General features: G+C 35.7%; 1 protein-coding gene across 3 annotated transcripts in view; it reads left to right on the top strand.

The window, feature by feature from the left end:
- Window positions 1–18,199, top strand: part of ARMC4 (armadillo repeat containing 4) — a 182,709-nt gene that overhangs the window by 16,966 nt on the left and 147,544 nt on the right. The window contains exons 9-11 of one of the 3 annotated variants that reach the window (XM_034643995.1): window positions 11,969–12,174; window positions 13,168–13,266; window positions 13,583–13,681. In XM_034643995.1, coding sequence (XP_034499886.1) covers window positions 11,969–12,174; window positions 13,168–13,266; window positions 13,583–13,681 — 404 coding nt within the window. The remainder of the gene's footprint in view (window positions 1–11,968; window positions 12,175–13,167; window positions 13,267–13,582; window positions 13,682–18,199) is intronic. The other 2 variants (XM_034643994.1, XM_034643993.1) reach the window with 2 other exon arrangements.

Raw genomic sequence — 18,199 nt, 5'->3', positions numbered from 1 at the left:
CATTACCACTGTCTACTCAAACTAAAACTCTGTTCCTATTAAGCAGTAACTCCCCATTCCTCCTCCTCCAGCTCCTAGGAACCTCTAAGCTATTTTCCAGCTCTATAAGTTTGTCTTTTCTAGATATTTCAGAGAAGTGGAATCATATAGTATTTGTCCTTGGGTGTTTTCCTTATTTCATTTGCATAATGTTTTCATGGTCCATCCATGTTGTAGCACGTGTCAGAACTTCATTCCTTTTATGGCTGAATAATATTCCATTTGTGTTTATAACCACATTTTGTTTATCCGTTCATCTGTTGACAGACACTTGCATTGTTTGCACTTTTTGATTATAGTGAAAAATGCTATAAATATTGGTGTACAAGTATCTGAGTCCGTTTCAGTTTTGGAGGGTAGACACCTAGAAGTGGAATTTCTGGGTCATATGGTAATTCTGTGTTTAACTTTTAGATGAACCGCCAAACTGTTTCTACCTAAATTGAACCATTTTATATTCCTGTACAAGGATTCCAGTTTCTCCACATTCTCACCAGTACTTGTTGTTTTCTGTGTGTGTGTTTGTATGTGTGTTTGTTATTATAGACATCTCAGTAAGTATGAAGTATGGTATCCCATTGTAATTTTGATTTGCATTTTCCTGATGATTAGTGATGTTGAGCATATTTTCATGTGCTTACTTGGCCTTTGTATATATTTTTTAAAGAAATGTCTATTCAAGTCCTTTGCCCATTTTAAAAAATGGGTTGTCTTTTTGTTGTTGAGTTGTGGGAGTTCTTTATATATTGTGGATATTCATCCCTTATCAGATAGAATATTTGCGAATATTTTCTCCCATTCTGTGGGTTGTCTTTTCACTCATCTTGATAGTGTCCTTTGATGCACAAACATTTTTAATTTTGATAAAGTCCAATGAAAACATTTTTGTTGCCTGAATTTCTGGTATTGTACTTAGGAAACCATTGCCAAATCCGATGTCATGAAGACTGCCCCTGATTTTTCTAAGAATTTCATGATTTTTGCTCTTAAATTTAGGGACAAAGAGTCTTTAAATTTAGGTCTTTGATTCATTTTGAGTTAAGTTTTGTATATGGTGTGAGTAAGCTAAGGGTACAATTTCATTCTTTTGCATGTGGATATCCAGTTTTCCTAGCACCATTTGTTAAAGAGATTGTTCTTTCCCCATTGAATGGTCTTGGTATCCTTGTGGAAAATCAATTTACCATAGATGTAGGAGTTTATATGTTGACTGTCAATTCTATTCTATCTTGTCTATCCTCATACAAGTCCCATACTGTTTTGACTACTATGTCTTTGTAGTAGTTTTGAAATTGAGAAGTATGAGTCCTCAAACTTTGTTCCTGTTTTTCAAGACTGTTTTAGCTATTTGGGCTCCCTTTACTTCCAAATGAATTTTAGGTTTGGTTTTACCATTTCTGCACAAAACAGCATAGGGATTTTGACAGGGATTAAATTAATTTATAGATAGCTTTGTACAGCATTGTCATCTTAATATTAATTTTTCTAATCCGTGAACATTGGGGTATCTTTCCATTTCTTTGTGTTTCCTTTAATTTTTTTCAGCAGTATTTTATAGTTTTCAGTGTCGAGTCTTTCGCCTCCTTGGTTAAATTTATTTCTAAGCATTTTATTCTTTTTGATGCTATTGTAAATAGAATTGTTTCCTAAATTTCCTTTCTAATTTTTCACTGCTAGTGTAGAGAAATAGAAATGATTTTTTTTAAAAGATTTTATTTATTAATTTGACAGAGATAGAGACAGCCAGCGAGAGAGGGAACACAAGCAGGGGGAATGGGAGAAAGAAGCAGGCTCATAGCGGAGGAGCCTGATGTGGGGCTCGATCCCATAATGCCGGGATCACGCCCTGAGCCGAAAGCAGACGCTTAACCGCTGTGCCACCCAGGCGCCCCAGAAATGATTTTTGAGTGTTGAAATCGGATCTGGCTCTTTTGAATGTGAAATTCAAAATCAAATCCTGCAACTTTACTGAATTCATTTATTAACTCATTTTTAAAAAATATTTGTGTCTTTCTTTTTTAAAAAATATTTTTCTTTTGGGGGGCACCTGGGTGGTTCAGTCAGTTAAGCATCTGCCTTCAGCTCAGGTCATGAACCCAGGGTCCTGGGATCGAGTCCTGCATTGGGCTCCCTGCTCAAGGGGGAGTCTGCTTCTCCCTCTCCCCCACTTGTGCGCTCTCTTTCTCACTCTCTCAAATAAATACAATCTTTAAAAATATATGTTTTGCTTTTTTGTATTTTTAAGTGGGCTCCACGTGGATCTTATAACCCTGAGATCAAGGGTCAGACGCTTAACTGCCTGAACCACCCAGGCACCCCAGTCTTTAGTTCTTTCTACATATAAGATCATGTCATCTGCAAACAGAGATAGTTTTACTTCTTCCTTTTCAATTTGGATGTTTTAAAATTTCTTTTTCTTGCCTAATTACTATGGCTAGACCTTTTAGGCCTGTGTTGAACAGAAACAGTGAAAGCTAGCTCCTTGTCTTATTCCTGATATTAGGGAAAAAGCTTTCAGACTTTTGCAACTGAATGTGATGTTATCTGTGGCTTTTCATATATGGCCTTTATTATGTTGAGGAAGTTCCCTTCCATTTAGTTTTCCTTTCTTTGGTGTACCCCATAATTTTGGTGGAGCTTCCTGAGTAAAAGAGGCACATAACAAGGAAAAATAGAGGGTTAGCATGTGAAATATCTTTTTTCTCTCTCTCTGTTATTGTTTCTATAATGATAGTTCAAAAATAATTTTTACTTGGAATTTTAAAGACTTTTTTTTCTATGTGGCCTGTCTGTTTTGACTTTTCCCATCTAACAAAGCCTTTAGGATCCCTCTTATTCATGATGTTTTGTAATTTTCATGATGATATGGTTGGTGCTGGTTTTGTTTTTCATTAATGATGACATATGTCCTTCAGAACTAGAAAAATACCTTTTTTTTTAAATCACATCTTTAATCATTCCTTCCTTTCTGTTCTCTTTGCTCTCTTTTTGAAACTTGCTAGTTGAATGTTGGGCCTCTGAGATTGATCCTCTGATTTTCTTTTCTGTTGCCCACCTTTTGCAAATATGCTTTTACTTTATCTTCACAACATTGTACATATCTTTAAATAAAACTCTCATATTTTCAACATTTTGTTTTTGGGTGTATATCTCTACAGATCATATGCTTTCATTTCTCTTGGGTAAAATCTAGGAATAAAACAGCAAGGTCACGTGGTAGTTGTATGTTTAACTTTTTAAGCAATTCGTAAACTGTTTTCCAAAGTGGCTGTGATATTTTACATACATACTGGCAGTGTGTGAGAATTGCAGTTCTTCTGCATATTTGTCAATGATTGGTATGGTTAGTCCTCTGATTTTAGACATTCTGATAGATGTGTGTACTGGTATTTCACTGGGTTTTAGTTTACATTTCTTGAATGCATTCTTTCATATCCTTTTTTTGCCATTCATATATTGTATGCCATAAAGTGTCTATTCCAATCTTTGCCCAGTTTTTTATTAGGTTGTTTGATTTGTTACTGAATTGTGAAAGATCTTTGTATATATTCTTGGCTTACGTATTCTGTCCAATATATGACTTGTAAGTATTTTCTCCCAGTCTGTGGCTTGTCATTTCATTCACCAACCAGTGTCTTCAAAAAAGCAAATGTCCTCAATTTTGATGAAGTCCAGTTTGTTCATTTTTTTCTTTATAGCATTGTATCTGATAAAGCTTTGCCAAACTCAGTGTCACAAAGATTTTCTCTAATTTTTTTCTAGAAGTTTTCAAATATTAGGTTTTACATTTAAAGTTCTTTTCCTTTGTATATTAATATCTAGTTGTTCCGACACCATTTGTTGAAAAAAAAAAATCCTTTCTCCATTGAATTACCTTTGTGCCTTTCTCAAAAATCAGTTGTCTGTTTGTGTGGGTATATTTCTGTTCCAGTGATCTGTTTGTCTATTTTTATATCTGTACCACACTATCTTGATTACTGTAACTTTATAATAAGTCTTGAAGTCAGGTAGTGTAAATCCTCCAATGTTGTTATTTTTCAAACGTGTTTGGCTATTTTACGTCTTTTGCAGGTCCATTAGAATGTTAGGGTCAGCTTGTCAATTTCTTCATGAAAAGCCTGAAAGAATTATGGTTAGGACTATAATGAATCTATAGGTCAATTTAGAAGGAGCTAATGTCTTAACAGTACTGAGGTTTCCAATCCATGAACAGAGTATGTTTCTCCATTTATTTAGGTGTTTAATTTTCTCAACAATATTTCGTAACTTTCAGTGCACCGGTCTTGTACATCTCTTGTGAAACCTACCTTAAGTATTTCATATTTTAGAGGTGTTAAAAAGAAAACCACAGGCCCCAAATGGCATCACTTCGGCCAAATCAACACCCAAGAATTATATTATTGTATATTATATAATATATATTATTATTATTATATTATTTATACCTAAGTAAATGCAGTTTCAACCACCCAGGAATACAACCTATAACTGGTCAACTGGAATTTCCTGGTCACTACCTGGAAATTTACTGATGTACCCCTTCTGCTCCTTTTAGGAAGGCAGCCTTGCCTAAACAATACATTCCTTGCTAATAAATTCCTTTTTTTAATGCTCTCTCTGCCTTTAAAAACCTTTCTTCTGTTTAGCTCTGTGGAGCATCTCTCTACTTGCTAGACGGGATGCTGCTAGAATCATGAATCAATTCATAAAGCCAGTTAAATCTTCAAACTTATGCTGTTGATTTTTTTGTTTAACAAGGACTACGGTTAATGGTAGTTTTAAAATTTCATATTGTGATGATCTGTTGCTACTACATAAAAATACACTTGATTTGTATATATTGATTTTTATATTCTGAAACACTTATTAATTCTAGTGTCTGCTTTGTAGATCCCAGTGGGTTTCTTATGTAGATGATCATACTGTCTGTGTATAAAGATCATTTTGCATCACGTCTTCCTTTCCAAACTCAGTCCCTTTTTTATCTTTCCTTAATGTGTACTAGGTGGAACCTCCAATACAGAATTATATAGAAGTAGTCTCTTGTTCCCAGTGGTAAAGGGAAAACTTTCAGTTTCTCACTATTAAGTATGATGTGAACTATGGCTTTTTCACAGATGAAATTTAGAAGGTTAAAGAAGTTCCCCTCTGTTCCATTTTGTTGAGAACTTTTATTAGGAATGGATATTGGATAAAAACAGAGAGGGAGACAAACCATAAGAGACTCTTAACTCTAGGAAACAAACTGAGGGTTGCTGGAGGGGCCAAGGTGGGGTGATGGGGTAACTGGGTGATGCACATGAAGGAGGGCACTTGATGTGATGAGCACTGGGTGTTATATGCAACTGATGAATCTCTAAATTCTACCCCAGAATCAATAATACACTATATGTATTTTTCAAGTTAACTAACTTGAATTTAAATAAATTTAAATAAAACCCCCAAAAAGGAATGGATATTGGGTTTTATCAAATGATTACCTATTGAGATAATCCTGTGTTTTTTCTTTTTTAGTTCATTTATGTAGTAAATTACATTGATGAGTTTTCAAAAATAAGCTAACCTTACATTTCTGGAACAAGCCTCATTTGTTCAGATGTAGTATCCTTTTTATATCTTATTGGAGCTCACTTGCTAAGATTTTAAGTTTCACATCAATATAAGGTTATTAGTGTGTAGTTTTCTTTAATATCTTCGGTTTCGGTTATCAGAGTGATACCGGCCTTCTAGAATGAGTTGTGAAGTTTTTTCTCCTCTGCAATTTCTGGAAGAGTTTGTGTAGAATTGGTATTGTTTCTTTCTTACATGTTTGGTAGTGAAGCCATCAGGGACTGGAGTGCCCTTTGTAGATAAGTTTTTAAACAACAGATTTCAATTCCTTTAGTAGTTAGGGCCATGCAGGTTATCTGTTTCTTCTTGAGGGAGTTTTGGTAGATTGTCTTTTAATTAATTAATTTATTTATTTATTGTATTGGGGTAAAGTACACATAACCCTTGCCACTTTAACCATTTTATTTATTTATTTTTTCACTCAACAGGATTTTATTTGTTTATTTATTTTTTAATGTTTTTTTATTATATTGCGTTAGTCACCGTACAGTACATCCCCGGTTTGCGATGTAAAGTTCGATGATTCATTAGTTGCGTATAACACCCAGTGCACCATGCAATACGTGCCCTCCTTACTACCCATCACCGGTCTATCCCATTCCCCCACCCCCCTCCCCTCTGAGGCCCTCAGTTTGTTTCTCATAATGCTAAGTGAAATAAGTCAAGCAGAGAAAGACAATTATCATATGGTTTCTCACATCTGTGGAACATAAGAACTAGGAAGATCGGTAGGGGAAGAAAGGGATAAAGAAAGGGGGGGTAATCAGAAGGGGGAATGAAACATGAGAGACTACGGACTATGAGTAACCATTTTATTTTTTAATGTAACTAATCTTTACCCCCAATGTGGGGCTCAGACTTACAGCCCCAAGATCAAGAGCCACGTGCTCCGCCATCTGAGCCAGCCAGGCATCCCAGTAGATTGTCTTTAAAGGAAATTGTCCATTTCATTTACGTTGTCAAATTTATTGTCATATACTTGTTTGTAGTTATTCTTTCGTCTTTTAATGTCTGTAGAATATGTAGCTATTGTTGCCTCTCTTGTTTCTGATATTGGTCATTGGTGTTTTATTTTTTCTTGATCCATCTGGATAGAGGGCTCTTGATTTTCTCAATTTCCTCAGAAACTTAGCTTTTAGTTTCATTGATTTTTCTCTGTGTTTTTTTTTTTACTTCACTTTGGTATTTATTATTTCTTTTATTTTTACTTTGTGGATTAAATCATGTGGTTTTTGATGTTAAGTTCTCCCACATTCTTGCTGATTTTCTATCAGTTGTTGACAGAGAGGTTTTGAAGTGTTTCAACTATAATTGTGGATTTGTCTAATTTTTCTTTTAGCTCTGTTTCTATATTTGCAGTTCTGTATATGCACTTAAGATCGATATATCTTCTTGATAGATTGATCATTTTATCATTATGTGATGTCCCTCTCTCTTGGTAATTTTCCTTTATCTGAAGTCTACTTAATTGGATATTTTTATGGCCACTCCAGCTTTAACTACTGTTTACATGTTGTATCTTTCCCCTCCTATTACTTTCAAGCTACCTGTATTGTTATATTTGAAGTGAGTTTCTAGATAGCATTTAGTTGAGTCATTTTTAAAATTAGTGAAACTCTATTAATGTGTCTATTGATGCGTTTAGATCATTTACAGTTAATTATTGATACGTTAGGGCTTATTTTTGCCAGTTTACTTTGGTTTCTGTTCCGTCTAGTTTTCATTTTTGTTTTCTTTTTTCCTGCATTTCTATGGATTACTTGAACATTTTTTAGAATTCTACTTTGATTTATCCATAGTGTCTTGAGCGTACGTCTTTGATTTTGTGTACGTATAGATTTTGTGTTTGTGTTTACTGTGGGTGTTGTACCATATTATGCATACATAATTAATTATAATCTGTTTGAAATTATACCAGTTTGAGTGAAGCATGGAAACCATGTCTCCTTCAAACAATAATTGCCTTTGACTCAATTCCTTGCAACTCCTGATGTGTCACAAAAAGAAAAACAACGTATTCTTCCTTTACGAATATACTATGTGAGAATTTATGTCATTTCTTTTAACATAAACTTCTTACAAAAGCTGTAATACTATTACACTGATGAGACAAAAAATTAATACAATTTTAGTAACAAAAAAGAAACCATATCTCCTTTTACATCCCTTTACCCTCTCTCTTATTTGTAATTTTCTTTATTTCTTCTATATACATTGATAACTGTATGAGACAATGTTATATTTTGCTTCAACCATCAAACTTCATTTAGAAAACTCAGGAGTAGAATGAAAGTATTTACCCACACTTATTCTTTTCCATTGTTGTTCTTTTCTGCTGTTGCAAGTTTTCTTCTTTTATCATCATGTGTCTTGGCACGGATTTCTTTGAATTTGTTTGTTTGTTTAGGGTTTCCTCAGCTTCTTGAATCTTAGATTTATGTCTTTTTCCAAGTTTGAGAAAATTTCAAATCTTGTTAGAATACATTTTTAGTCTGACCCTCTCCCTCCTCTCTTTCTGTTACTCTGATGAAATGAATTTTGGAATTATTGTTATGGTCTCACAGATCTTGAGGCTCTGTTCATTTTTTTTTCAATGAATTTTTCCCTTTTTATTCATATTGGGTAATTTCATGGAAGATCATGGATTCTTCCCTTCTATCCTCTTCATATTGTTAGGCCTATCCAGTGAGTTTTATTTTGGCTTATAAAATTCAGTTTCAAAATTTCTTTTTGATTCTTCTTCATATCTTCTATTTACTTGTTGAGACTTTCTAGTTATTTTTATTTTGTTTCAAGTCTTATAATTGCTCACTGAAGCATTTTTTTGATGGCTGCCTTAAATTCTTATCAGATTTTTCCAACATCTATTTCATCTTGGTATAAGCATTATCCTGTGCATTATTGTTTCTCATTTGGTTTGTGATCTTCCTGGTTCTTGGTAGGATGAGTGATCTTTTATTGTCTTGGACATTTGGGGCATTATGTTATGAAATTCTGGATTTTATTTAAATCTTTTGTTTTTAGCAAGCCTTCTCAGGCACTTCACTGGCAGAATCCGGAGGTCCTGCAAAATCTGATTTCTTCACTTAGTTTCCATTGACAACTCTGGTGGTATGGTGTGCTTCATTACCATTGGACAGGGGTGGAAGTTGAGTTCCCACGAAGCTTTTGCTGACGCTACCCTGGCTGGGATGGAGAGAGTGCCTTCCTACATTCTTCCCATGGGGCCTCCACTTAACCCATGGAAGATGAGCCCATTGCTGCTTGGAGGTGGTGACTTTATTGCATCTCTTAAGATGATCACATGATTATCTTTCTTTTGCCTCTTGATGACCATTTACATTGATTTTTGAGTATTGAACTAACATTCAACCCTGGGATAAACCCCACTTGATCATTATGTCTTACCTGTTTGATATTGCTGGATGAAATTTGGTAATATTCTACTGAGGATATTTGCATCTATAAACATGAAGGATATGGGGTAGTAGTTGTCTCTTAATGTCTCTGTCTGGTTTTGGTATCTGGGTAATGTGGCCTCAGAAGATGAACTGGGAAATATTCATTTACTTTTCTTCTTTCTGGAATTCTTTGTGTAGATTGGATATTGTTTTCCTTAAATGTTTGATAAAATTTGCCAGTGAAGCCATCTGTACCAGGGGCTTTCTTTGTTGGAATATTTTTATTTTGAGAATTTGATTTCTTTAATAGAAGAGAACTATTCAGATTTCTTTTTCATGTTGAGCTTTGGTAGTTTGTGTGTTTCGATGAATTCATACATTTTAGCCAACTTATCTAATTTATTGGCATCAAATACAGCATCTCATTATTATCCTTTAATGTCTGGAAGATCTTTTGTGATGACCCCTCTTTCACTTCTAATATGGGTCATTTGAGTCTTCTCTCTCTTTATTCTTGATTAGTCTGCAAAGAAGTGATTGATTTTATTAAAAGAACAGCTATTTGTTTCATTGATTGTCTTTATTGTTTGGCTGCTTTTCTTTTTATTTTATTTCTGCCCTATGATTTTTTCCTTCTGATTTTTTTTTTTTGGTTTAATTTACTCTTATTTAATCTCTTAATTTGGAAGCTCTTTATTAGCCATTGATTTGAGACCTTTACTTTTTCTACCATAAAGTTTTATTCTGTAAATTTCTTTATAAACACAACATAAACTACATCCCATAGATTTTGATATGTTTTCATGCAAATTAATATATCTGAAGATTTTCCAGGTACCTTTCTTTTACTGATTTCTAGTTTAATTCCATTCTATTAAGAGAAGATTTTTTATATGATTTTAGTCCTTTTAGCTTTGTGGATATTTGTGTTATGCCCAGAATGTGGTCAATTTTGGTGATTCTTTTTTTGTATGTATTTGAGAAGAAGTATGTTCTGCTGCTGTTGGGGTAGTACATTCTACAACTGTCAGTTTTGTCAATTTGGTTGATAATATTACTCAGCTCTTCTATATTATCAATTTTTGTGTGCTTATTTTGTTGATTACTGAGCAAGGAGTTTTGAAGTCTCATAATTGTGGGTTTATTTTTGCTTTATGGATTTTGAAGTTCTGTTGTTTGGTGAATACACAATTAGAGTCGTGCTGACTAGTTGTCATTATGTATTTCCCTCTTTAAGTCTGATAATACTTGTTTTGAAGTCCATTTTGTTTCATTTTTAATGTAGCCATTCCTGCATTTTTTGATTGTTGGTTGCATGGAAAGTAGGTTTTTTAATACCACAGGGAGTTGGTTTTCCTTTTTCATCCAGTTTGATGATTTCTTTTGACTGAAATTTTAAAATTAATTTTATTTAATGTAACTAGTGATAGAGTTTAATTTGAATGTACTGTCTTGCTACTTGTTTCTTATTTGTTCCATTTGTTCTTTGTTCTTTTTTCCTCTTTTTCTGCCATTTTTGTATTAATTGAGCTTTTAGAAATGATTCTATTTTATTTATGCTGTTTGTCAGGTATACTTCTTAAAAGTTTCATGGTTGCTGCCCTAGGGTGTATAATGTATATCTCTAATTTATCCTCTCACCTTTAAATATTATCTTACCATTTCACAAGTAGTTTTAAGAACCTTACCACAGTATACCTTCAGTGCCTCTCCTTACCCTTGGCACTATTGTCGTGCATTTTTTTTGCATGGTATTAACCTCTCAACACATTGATACTATTTTTTTATTATTATGTTCAATTAGCCAACATGTAATGCATCATTAGGTTTTGATGGTAGTGTTCAACGATTCATTAGTTGCGTATAACACCCAGTGCGCATCATAACACGTACCCTCCTTACTACTTTTGCATTAGAGAGCCAATTAGATTTTAGAATGATCAAAATAATACAAAGAGTCTTTTATATTTTTACCATTTCTACAGATTTTCATTTCTTTGTGTAGATGTGGTATAATATTCCTTCTGAATGAAGAACTTCTTAGACATTTCTCTAGCACAGGCCTTCTGGCAGTGAATCCTCTGCTTTTGTTCATCTGTGAAAGTCTTCATTTTGGGGCGCCTGGGTGGCTCAGTCGGTTAAGCATCTGCCTTCAGCTCAGATCATGATGCCAGGGTCCTGGGATCAAGTCCCATGACGGGCTACCTGCTCAGGGGGGAGCCTGCTTCTCCCTCTGCCTTTGCCCCTTCTCCTGTGCTCACCCTCGCGCTCTCTCTCTCTCGTTCTCTCTCGATCGGTCTCTCAAATAAATAAAATCTTTAAAAAATATTCTTCATTTTGCCTTTATTTTTGAAAGCTTTTTTTTTTTTTTTTTTAGTCTTTGTTTAGAATTTTGGGTTGACAGGTCTTTTATTTTACTACTTTAAAGATGTCATTCTGTTTTCTTTTGGCTTGCATTGTTTCTGATAAGTCTCTTTTAATTGTTATGTTTCTCCCTCTGTCTGTCATGTGTCTTCTGCCTCTGGCTACCAGCAAGATATTCTCTTTATCCTTCATTTCAGCAATTTGCACATGATGTGTCCCAGTCAATACGGCGTTTGAGTTTAGATTTTTCTGGTGGTGGTGAGGAGTGAATAGGTCCAACCCTGCTGTTGTATCTGTGTGTGCTGCAGCTGGGGGGCGGGGAGGGATTGCGGTGAGGTGGGAGCTTAGGAACATCACATTTCTGTCAGCCTAGCTCCAACAGAGACCTGAATCTTGAAGCGGCTCTTCTCCAGTGTGTGTCACTAAGCAACGCAAGTTAGTTGTGTCAGAGACTTCCTTTTCTGAAGTTATCACCAGTGTTAATTTTCAGACAGCACCAGATAATTCAGATGTGATATCACTGTAAAAATTATTCTTGTTTTTTGTATATAAAGGATGTTAGATTCAGTGAAGAATGGAAAAAAGAAAAGGAAGAGCCTAAGGAGGCACCTAAGAAGGAGGAAGCTGCCGCCCCTCGTAAAGCTCTTCCTGCTTCAAGCAAGAGTATGCTGGAGAAGAACCAAATTAATTTTGGGAAGAGTCAAATGACCAAAAGATTAGAGCCAAGTTTGAACTGGAAGGCCACTATCGATTTCAAAGAGTATGTAGAAGCTTGCATGAGGGGTTTTCTGATACACCCTCAGTAACCACGTTCAGCTAACTTTTAAAATCGGTTTATGTCACAATAGAAAAGTACAGTAGATATTGACATCTCCCTCCAAAATACAGCTTGATCCCTCCCTGCTCCTCTTCATATTCCAGGTAGAAGGATTTGTCATGAGTAGGGTTTACATGTGGGCACCAGAAGGGAAGGGAAGAACACAATTCACTCGGTTGGTAAGTCAGGGCTAATATCACGTGAAAAAGATGATAAAAGATGTGGAGAAATCTCACGGGTAATGTAGACATAGTGGTAGGGACCTGATTAAGTAAGTGCTAGGAGAATTTAGAATGATTAAAATTATGTGAATCAGGGAAATCTTGATACAGACAGTGTCTTGTTTTTTTAACAGAACTTTAAGTAAATACCATAGAAAGGCTAGAGCTTCCAAAAATGAACAGGCCTAAGTGAAGTGGACGCTGGTTTGATGAACGTCTGACATATACAAAACTAGGTCCATTTAGGGCCTTCTGTAAATAGGTGCCAAAGCACAGATTAAGGCCCAGTGTTACATAAAGGTCACAGCAGTCAGAAGTAAGTGCCTACAGCACTTTTTAAATTGGCAAATTGGCTTATTTTTAATAGGCTATTTTTAATGTTCCATGCGGTCACCCGATTGGGTTAAGTAAGAACCAGCTTCCCGCTGGTCACAGGGGACCCTCACCTGCAAGGATTCTGAGAACCACAAGGTGATCACATTTTGCAAGCAAACCCAGAGAGAAGACTGAAGGAGTCCTGGGGAAAGGGGAGATGCTTTTGCTCTAATTCTCATCAATTCTGAAGTGCTTTCTCCTTGTGACTCTCTTTCAAAGAGTGTGAAAATGACAAATATAGGGGCTGCTCTGTTACCTGGGAGGTGAATTTTTAAAATAACCCTTTTCCCACATGCTCACATTTTTCATTTATGAATTTACCTAACAACTGTGTGCCAAGGACCATGCTAAACCTGGGACTAGCTGGAAACCCAGATCCAGGCCCTGCTGCAGTGTTGGGCAAGGAAGGAAAGGAAACCGGCAGCTCTCACCCAGGGCGGTAAGCACCGAGAGTGGAAGGCATGGAGTGGAGTGAAGGACCTGCACGGTGGCGGTAGCCTATGTCTAGTACCTGCTTCTCATAAAAGAAGTAATGCGCAGAATATTCTTCTGCTATAGAAAGGACATGGCTGTGCCTAAAAGACAGAAGGGGCCTCGCAGGTGTCAGACGAGGCTGGAACTCATGTAGTCGTCTTCTGTATTAGGAAAACACATCACCTGGGTGCGTGGAAAGGATGGGATCCTTGTATACATTTCTATGTTTAATTTCCTATTACTCCACATAAATTAATTTTAAAAAGTTAATGTATTTTTAGGCACAAAAGCTTACTGAGAGACATCCAAGAGGAAAAACGCGGAGGAAGACTTGAAAGGTCAGGACCACCTGTTTCACCCGGAAGAGCACAGTTGATTCAGTATGTGTCTGTCAACACGAGTCCTTCTTTAAAGCCTGGCCTAGTTCGCGTGCAAATGACTGGCGCTCTTACCATTAGATCGATGTCCTCAGATACCTGTGTTGACCGCTACTAGTTATAAAAATGATCATAGTGAATTTCTTTAAATATATTTACAAGATATCCTTTTGGTGAAGAGTTCTTTGAAATACAGGGATCTACGGGTATTAGTTAACTCTCTGTAAACAAACGAATTTAATGCAAATTGCAGTGAGTTGAATGATAGGAGAACTGGGCTCTTCCCCATGCCTTACTTCCGAACAATCCTATCACAGCAAGGGTAAGTCACCTTCCTGGGCCTCATTCTATTCATCGCTGGTGGCACTGCCACTTCTAAAGTGCTATATTTTATTTCTCATTAAAACAGCCATTAATAGAAGGCTAATAAACTTCTGAACCCATTTCCCATTTGACAACAATAGTGGCATTCTTGGAGGAGGGTCAGCCTCTATTGTCAGTGAGTTTGGGGTGGGGGAGGGAAGAAATGCAGAAAATTCACGTTATAGAGTTTATGCACTCAGAAAAAGAACAAATTTTAAGACACCCTACTACATTTATCCTATTTGTTTGGGTTCAACATAATAAACTATTCAATTGTTTGACAATTTTTTAAACTATTTACTTTGAAATAATTACAGATTCACAGAATGCTGCAGAGATAATGCAGAGGAGACTTACACCCGTCACTTAGCTTCCCCCAGTGGTTAGATTGTGCACAACTATCCTCCAGCACCAAAACCAGGAGACCGATATTGGTATAACGTGCATGCCTAGTTCCACGTCCCTTTATTCCGTGTAGATGTGTGTGATGACCACGTCAGTCAGGGTGCAGGAGGGTTCCATCACCAGTGGGAAGTCCCTCCAGGCACCGCTTTATAGTTACGCCCACGCCTCTTCCCCATCATCCTAACTCCTGGCAACCATTAACCTGTTACCCATTTCTATAATTTTATCATTTTGAGAATGTCATCTAAATGGAATTATACATTTTTGATATTGGCTTTGTTTTCATCACCATAATACCCTTGAGATCATCCGAGTTGTTTCTTGTGTTCATGGTGCGTCCCCTTTATTGCTGAGTAGCATTCCATAGTGCAAATGTGCTATCTTTGTTTAATTATTCACCTATTGGGGGACATTTTCATTGTTTGCAGTTTGTGGCTATTAAAAATAAAGCTGCTACGAACAATCATATTCAGGTTTTTGTATGGATGAAGTTTTCATTTCTCTAGGATAAATGCCCAATCGCTGACACATAGAATAATTGTGTAGCTTTTTAAGAAATTAACTTTTCCAGACTGGCTATACCATTTAGTTCCCACCAGAGATTGATAGGAAACTGAGTTTCTCTTCATCCTCACCAGCATTTGGTATTGTCTTTTGTTTTTTGTTTTTCGTTTTTGGTTTTGGTTTTTAGCTGATCTACAAGATGTGTTATGTATTACCTCATTGTGGTCCTAGCTTTTCCCTAATGGCTAGTGATTTTGAACATCTTTTCATGAGCTTATTGCCATCAATGTATGTTCTCCAGTGAAATGTCTCTTTGTCTTTTGTTCTAATTATGTTCTAATCAGATCACTTTTTTAATGTTGAGTTCTAAGGGTTCTTTATTTTGGATATCCTTGGTTGAATACGTAGTATACAAATGTTTCCCCCTTTCAGTAAGTTGTTTCCTCATCCTTTTAGTAGGGTCTCTCATAGAAAAAGATTTGAATTTTGATGAGGTCCAATTTATCAATGTTTTCTTTTCTAGGTTCTTTTTTTTTTTTTTTTAAGATTTATTTGTTTATTTTAGAGAGAGAGTGTGTGGGGAAGAGAGAGCCAGAGGGAGGGGGAGAGAGTCTCAAGCAGACTCCACGCTGAGCACAGAGCCCGGCATGGGGCTCAGTCTCACAACCCTGAGATCATGAGCTGAGCCAAAACCAAGAGTCAGACACTCAACTGACTGAGCCATCCAGGTGCCTCTATGGATTGTATTTTTGGTGTCAGATCTAAGAAATCTTCATGAAGCCCTTGGTCCTGAAGATCATGTATTTTTTTCTAAAAATGTTTATAGTTATACATTTTATATTAAAGCCTGTGGTCCATTTTTTTGCTAATTTTATATTAAGTGTGAGACTTTGGTCAAGGTTTGACTGTGGGTGTCCAATTGCTTCAGCACCATTTGAAGAAAAGGTTATCTTTCTACCACTGAATTACTTTTGCACCTTTATTAAAAATCAGTTGGGTGTACGTGTGTGGGGCTATTCTGGGTATTTATTCTGTTCCACTGATTTTTTTTTCTCCTAGTCCTTCACCACTACTACCCAGTAGTAGCTGTACAGTAAATCTTGAAGTCTGGAAAAGTGATTGCTCTCACTTTATTTATTTATTTTTTCAAATATTGCTTTTAGCTATCCTAGTTCCTTTCCTTTCCATGTAAATTTTAGAATACCCTTGCTGTATCTCTAACAAAAAAAGCACTGGAGATTTTCTTGGAAATTACATTAAACATTAAATAGCTATGTTAATTTTGGAAGAACTGATATCTTTACTATGTAGAATCTTCTAATCCATGAACATTGTATATCTCTCTGTTTATTTAGGTATTTGATTTCTTTCACCAATGTTTTGTCGTTTTCAGCATGCAAGTCCTGTTCATGTTTGGTAGATTTACAACTAGAAGTGGAAGTTCCAGTACTGTGTTGATTAGCAGTGATCAAAGTGAACAAGAGCCTTGCTTGTTCTCAATCTTAGGTGGAAAGAATTTAAATCTTTTGCCATTAAGTACGATGAGGCTGTAGGATTTTGTGCAAATATTCTTTATCAAGTTCATAAAGGTCCCCTCTGTTTTTGGTTTTCTGAGCATTTTTATTCACATTTGGGTGCTGAATTTTGTCAAACGCTTTCTCTACATCAACTGTATGATCATGTCATTTTTCTTCTATAGGTGGTTAGTGTGGTTGATTACATTGATTAATTTTTGAATACCAAATCAGCCTTGCATCTCTGCAATAACCCCACTTGGTCATACTGTGTTCATCTTTTTAATTGTAGCTGAATTACATGTGCTTAATATTATGTTAAGAAGCATCTATAATCTTGAAAGATATTGTATTTGTTTTTGTTTTTGCTTGCACTGTCTTTGTCTGGTTTGATATCAGGCTTTGTAAAGTGAGTTCCCTCCTATTCTGTTTTCTAGAATAGATCATATAAAATTTGGTGTTCTTCTGTGTTTGGCAGAATTCTACAGTGAAACCATCTAAAGACTTCTGTTTTGAATTTTAAATTGTGAATTAAATTCCATTAAGTTGTAGTGCTGTTCAAATTATGTGTTTCATATTGGACAAATTGTGATAGTTCTTTAAAGGAATTGTCCATTTTATCTAGATTGTCACATTTACATTTGTGGAGTTGTTCATAGTTTTCTCTTATTATCCTTTTGTTGTCTGAAGTATCTGTAGTGATAGTCCATGTTTCATTCTTTTTTTTAAATTTCTAGTGAGGAAGGAGTGCAACTAACATTTTTTTTATTTTTATTTTTTTAAAGATTTTATTTATTTATTTGACAGAGAGAGAGGCAGCAAGAGAGGGAACACAAGTGGGGGAGTCGGAGAGGGAGAAGCAGGCTTCCCGCTGAGCAGGGGGGCTCAATCCCAGAACACTGGGATCATGACCTGAGCGGAAGGCAGACACTTAATGACTGAGCCACTCAGGTGCCCCTCCATGTTTCATTCTTGGTGCTGGTAATTTGTGTCTTCTCTTTTTCTTGCCAGTCATGCTAGAGATTTGTCAACTTTATTGATCTTTTTTAGAAGCAGCTTTTTGCTACTGATTTTTCAAATTGTTTTTTGTTTTTAATTTTATTGATTACTGCTCTTCAGTGTTGCCTTTCTTGTTTGTGTTGGGTTTATTTTATTTTTCTAGTTCCTTTAGATGCAAGTTTAGATTACTGAATTGAGAATTCTCTTTTCTGATGTAAGCATTTAGTGCTATGTAGTTCCCTTTCTGCACTGTGTTAGCTATTATCTGTGTACAAAAGTTTTTGATATGTTGTATTTTCATTTTCTTTTCAATTCAGTGTGTTTTTTTGTTTTTCATGTTTTTTTTATTTTCCCCTGATGCTCTCTTCTTTGACCCAAGTGCATTTTTTTCCCCAGGCACTTGGAGAGTTCCCTGTTCTGTTTCTGTTACTGATTTTTTAGTTTGATTCTATTATGGGCATTGAGAGTACGCTATATAATTTCAACTATTTTAAATTTGTTGAGGTTTTGTGTGGTCACGTTATCTTGGTATAGATTCTTTGTGTGCTTGAAAGAATGTAGAGCCTGCTGCTGTTGGAGTGTTCCATAAATGTGGATGAAATCACGTTTGGTGTTGTTGACTTCTTCTATATCCTAGCTTATTTTCAGTCCAGTTGTTCCATAAATTGATGAGAGAGAAGTATTGAAGTCTCCAACTATAATTGTAATTTTTCTGTTTCTCCTTTTTTTTTTTTTT

This window comes from Ailuropoda melanoleuca, chromosome 15 (genome assembly GCF_002007445.2).
Source record: "Ailuropoda melanoleuca isolate Jingjing chromosome 15, ASM200744v2, whole genome shotgun sequence".
Taxonomy (NCBI): domain Eukaryota; kingdom Metazoa; phylum Chordata; class Mammalia; order Carnivora; family Ursidae; genus Ailuropoda; species Ailuropoda melanoleuca.
This window is presented reverse-complemented; position numbering and strand designations above follow the sequence as displayed.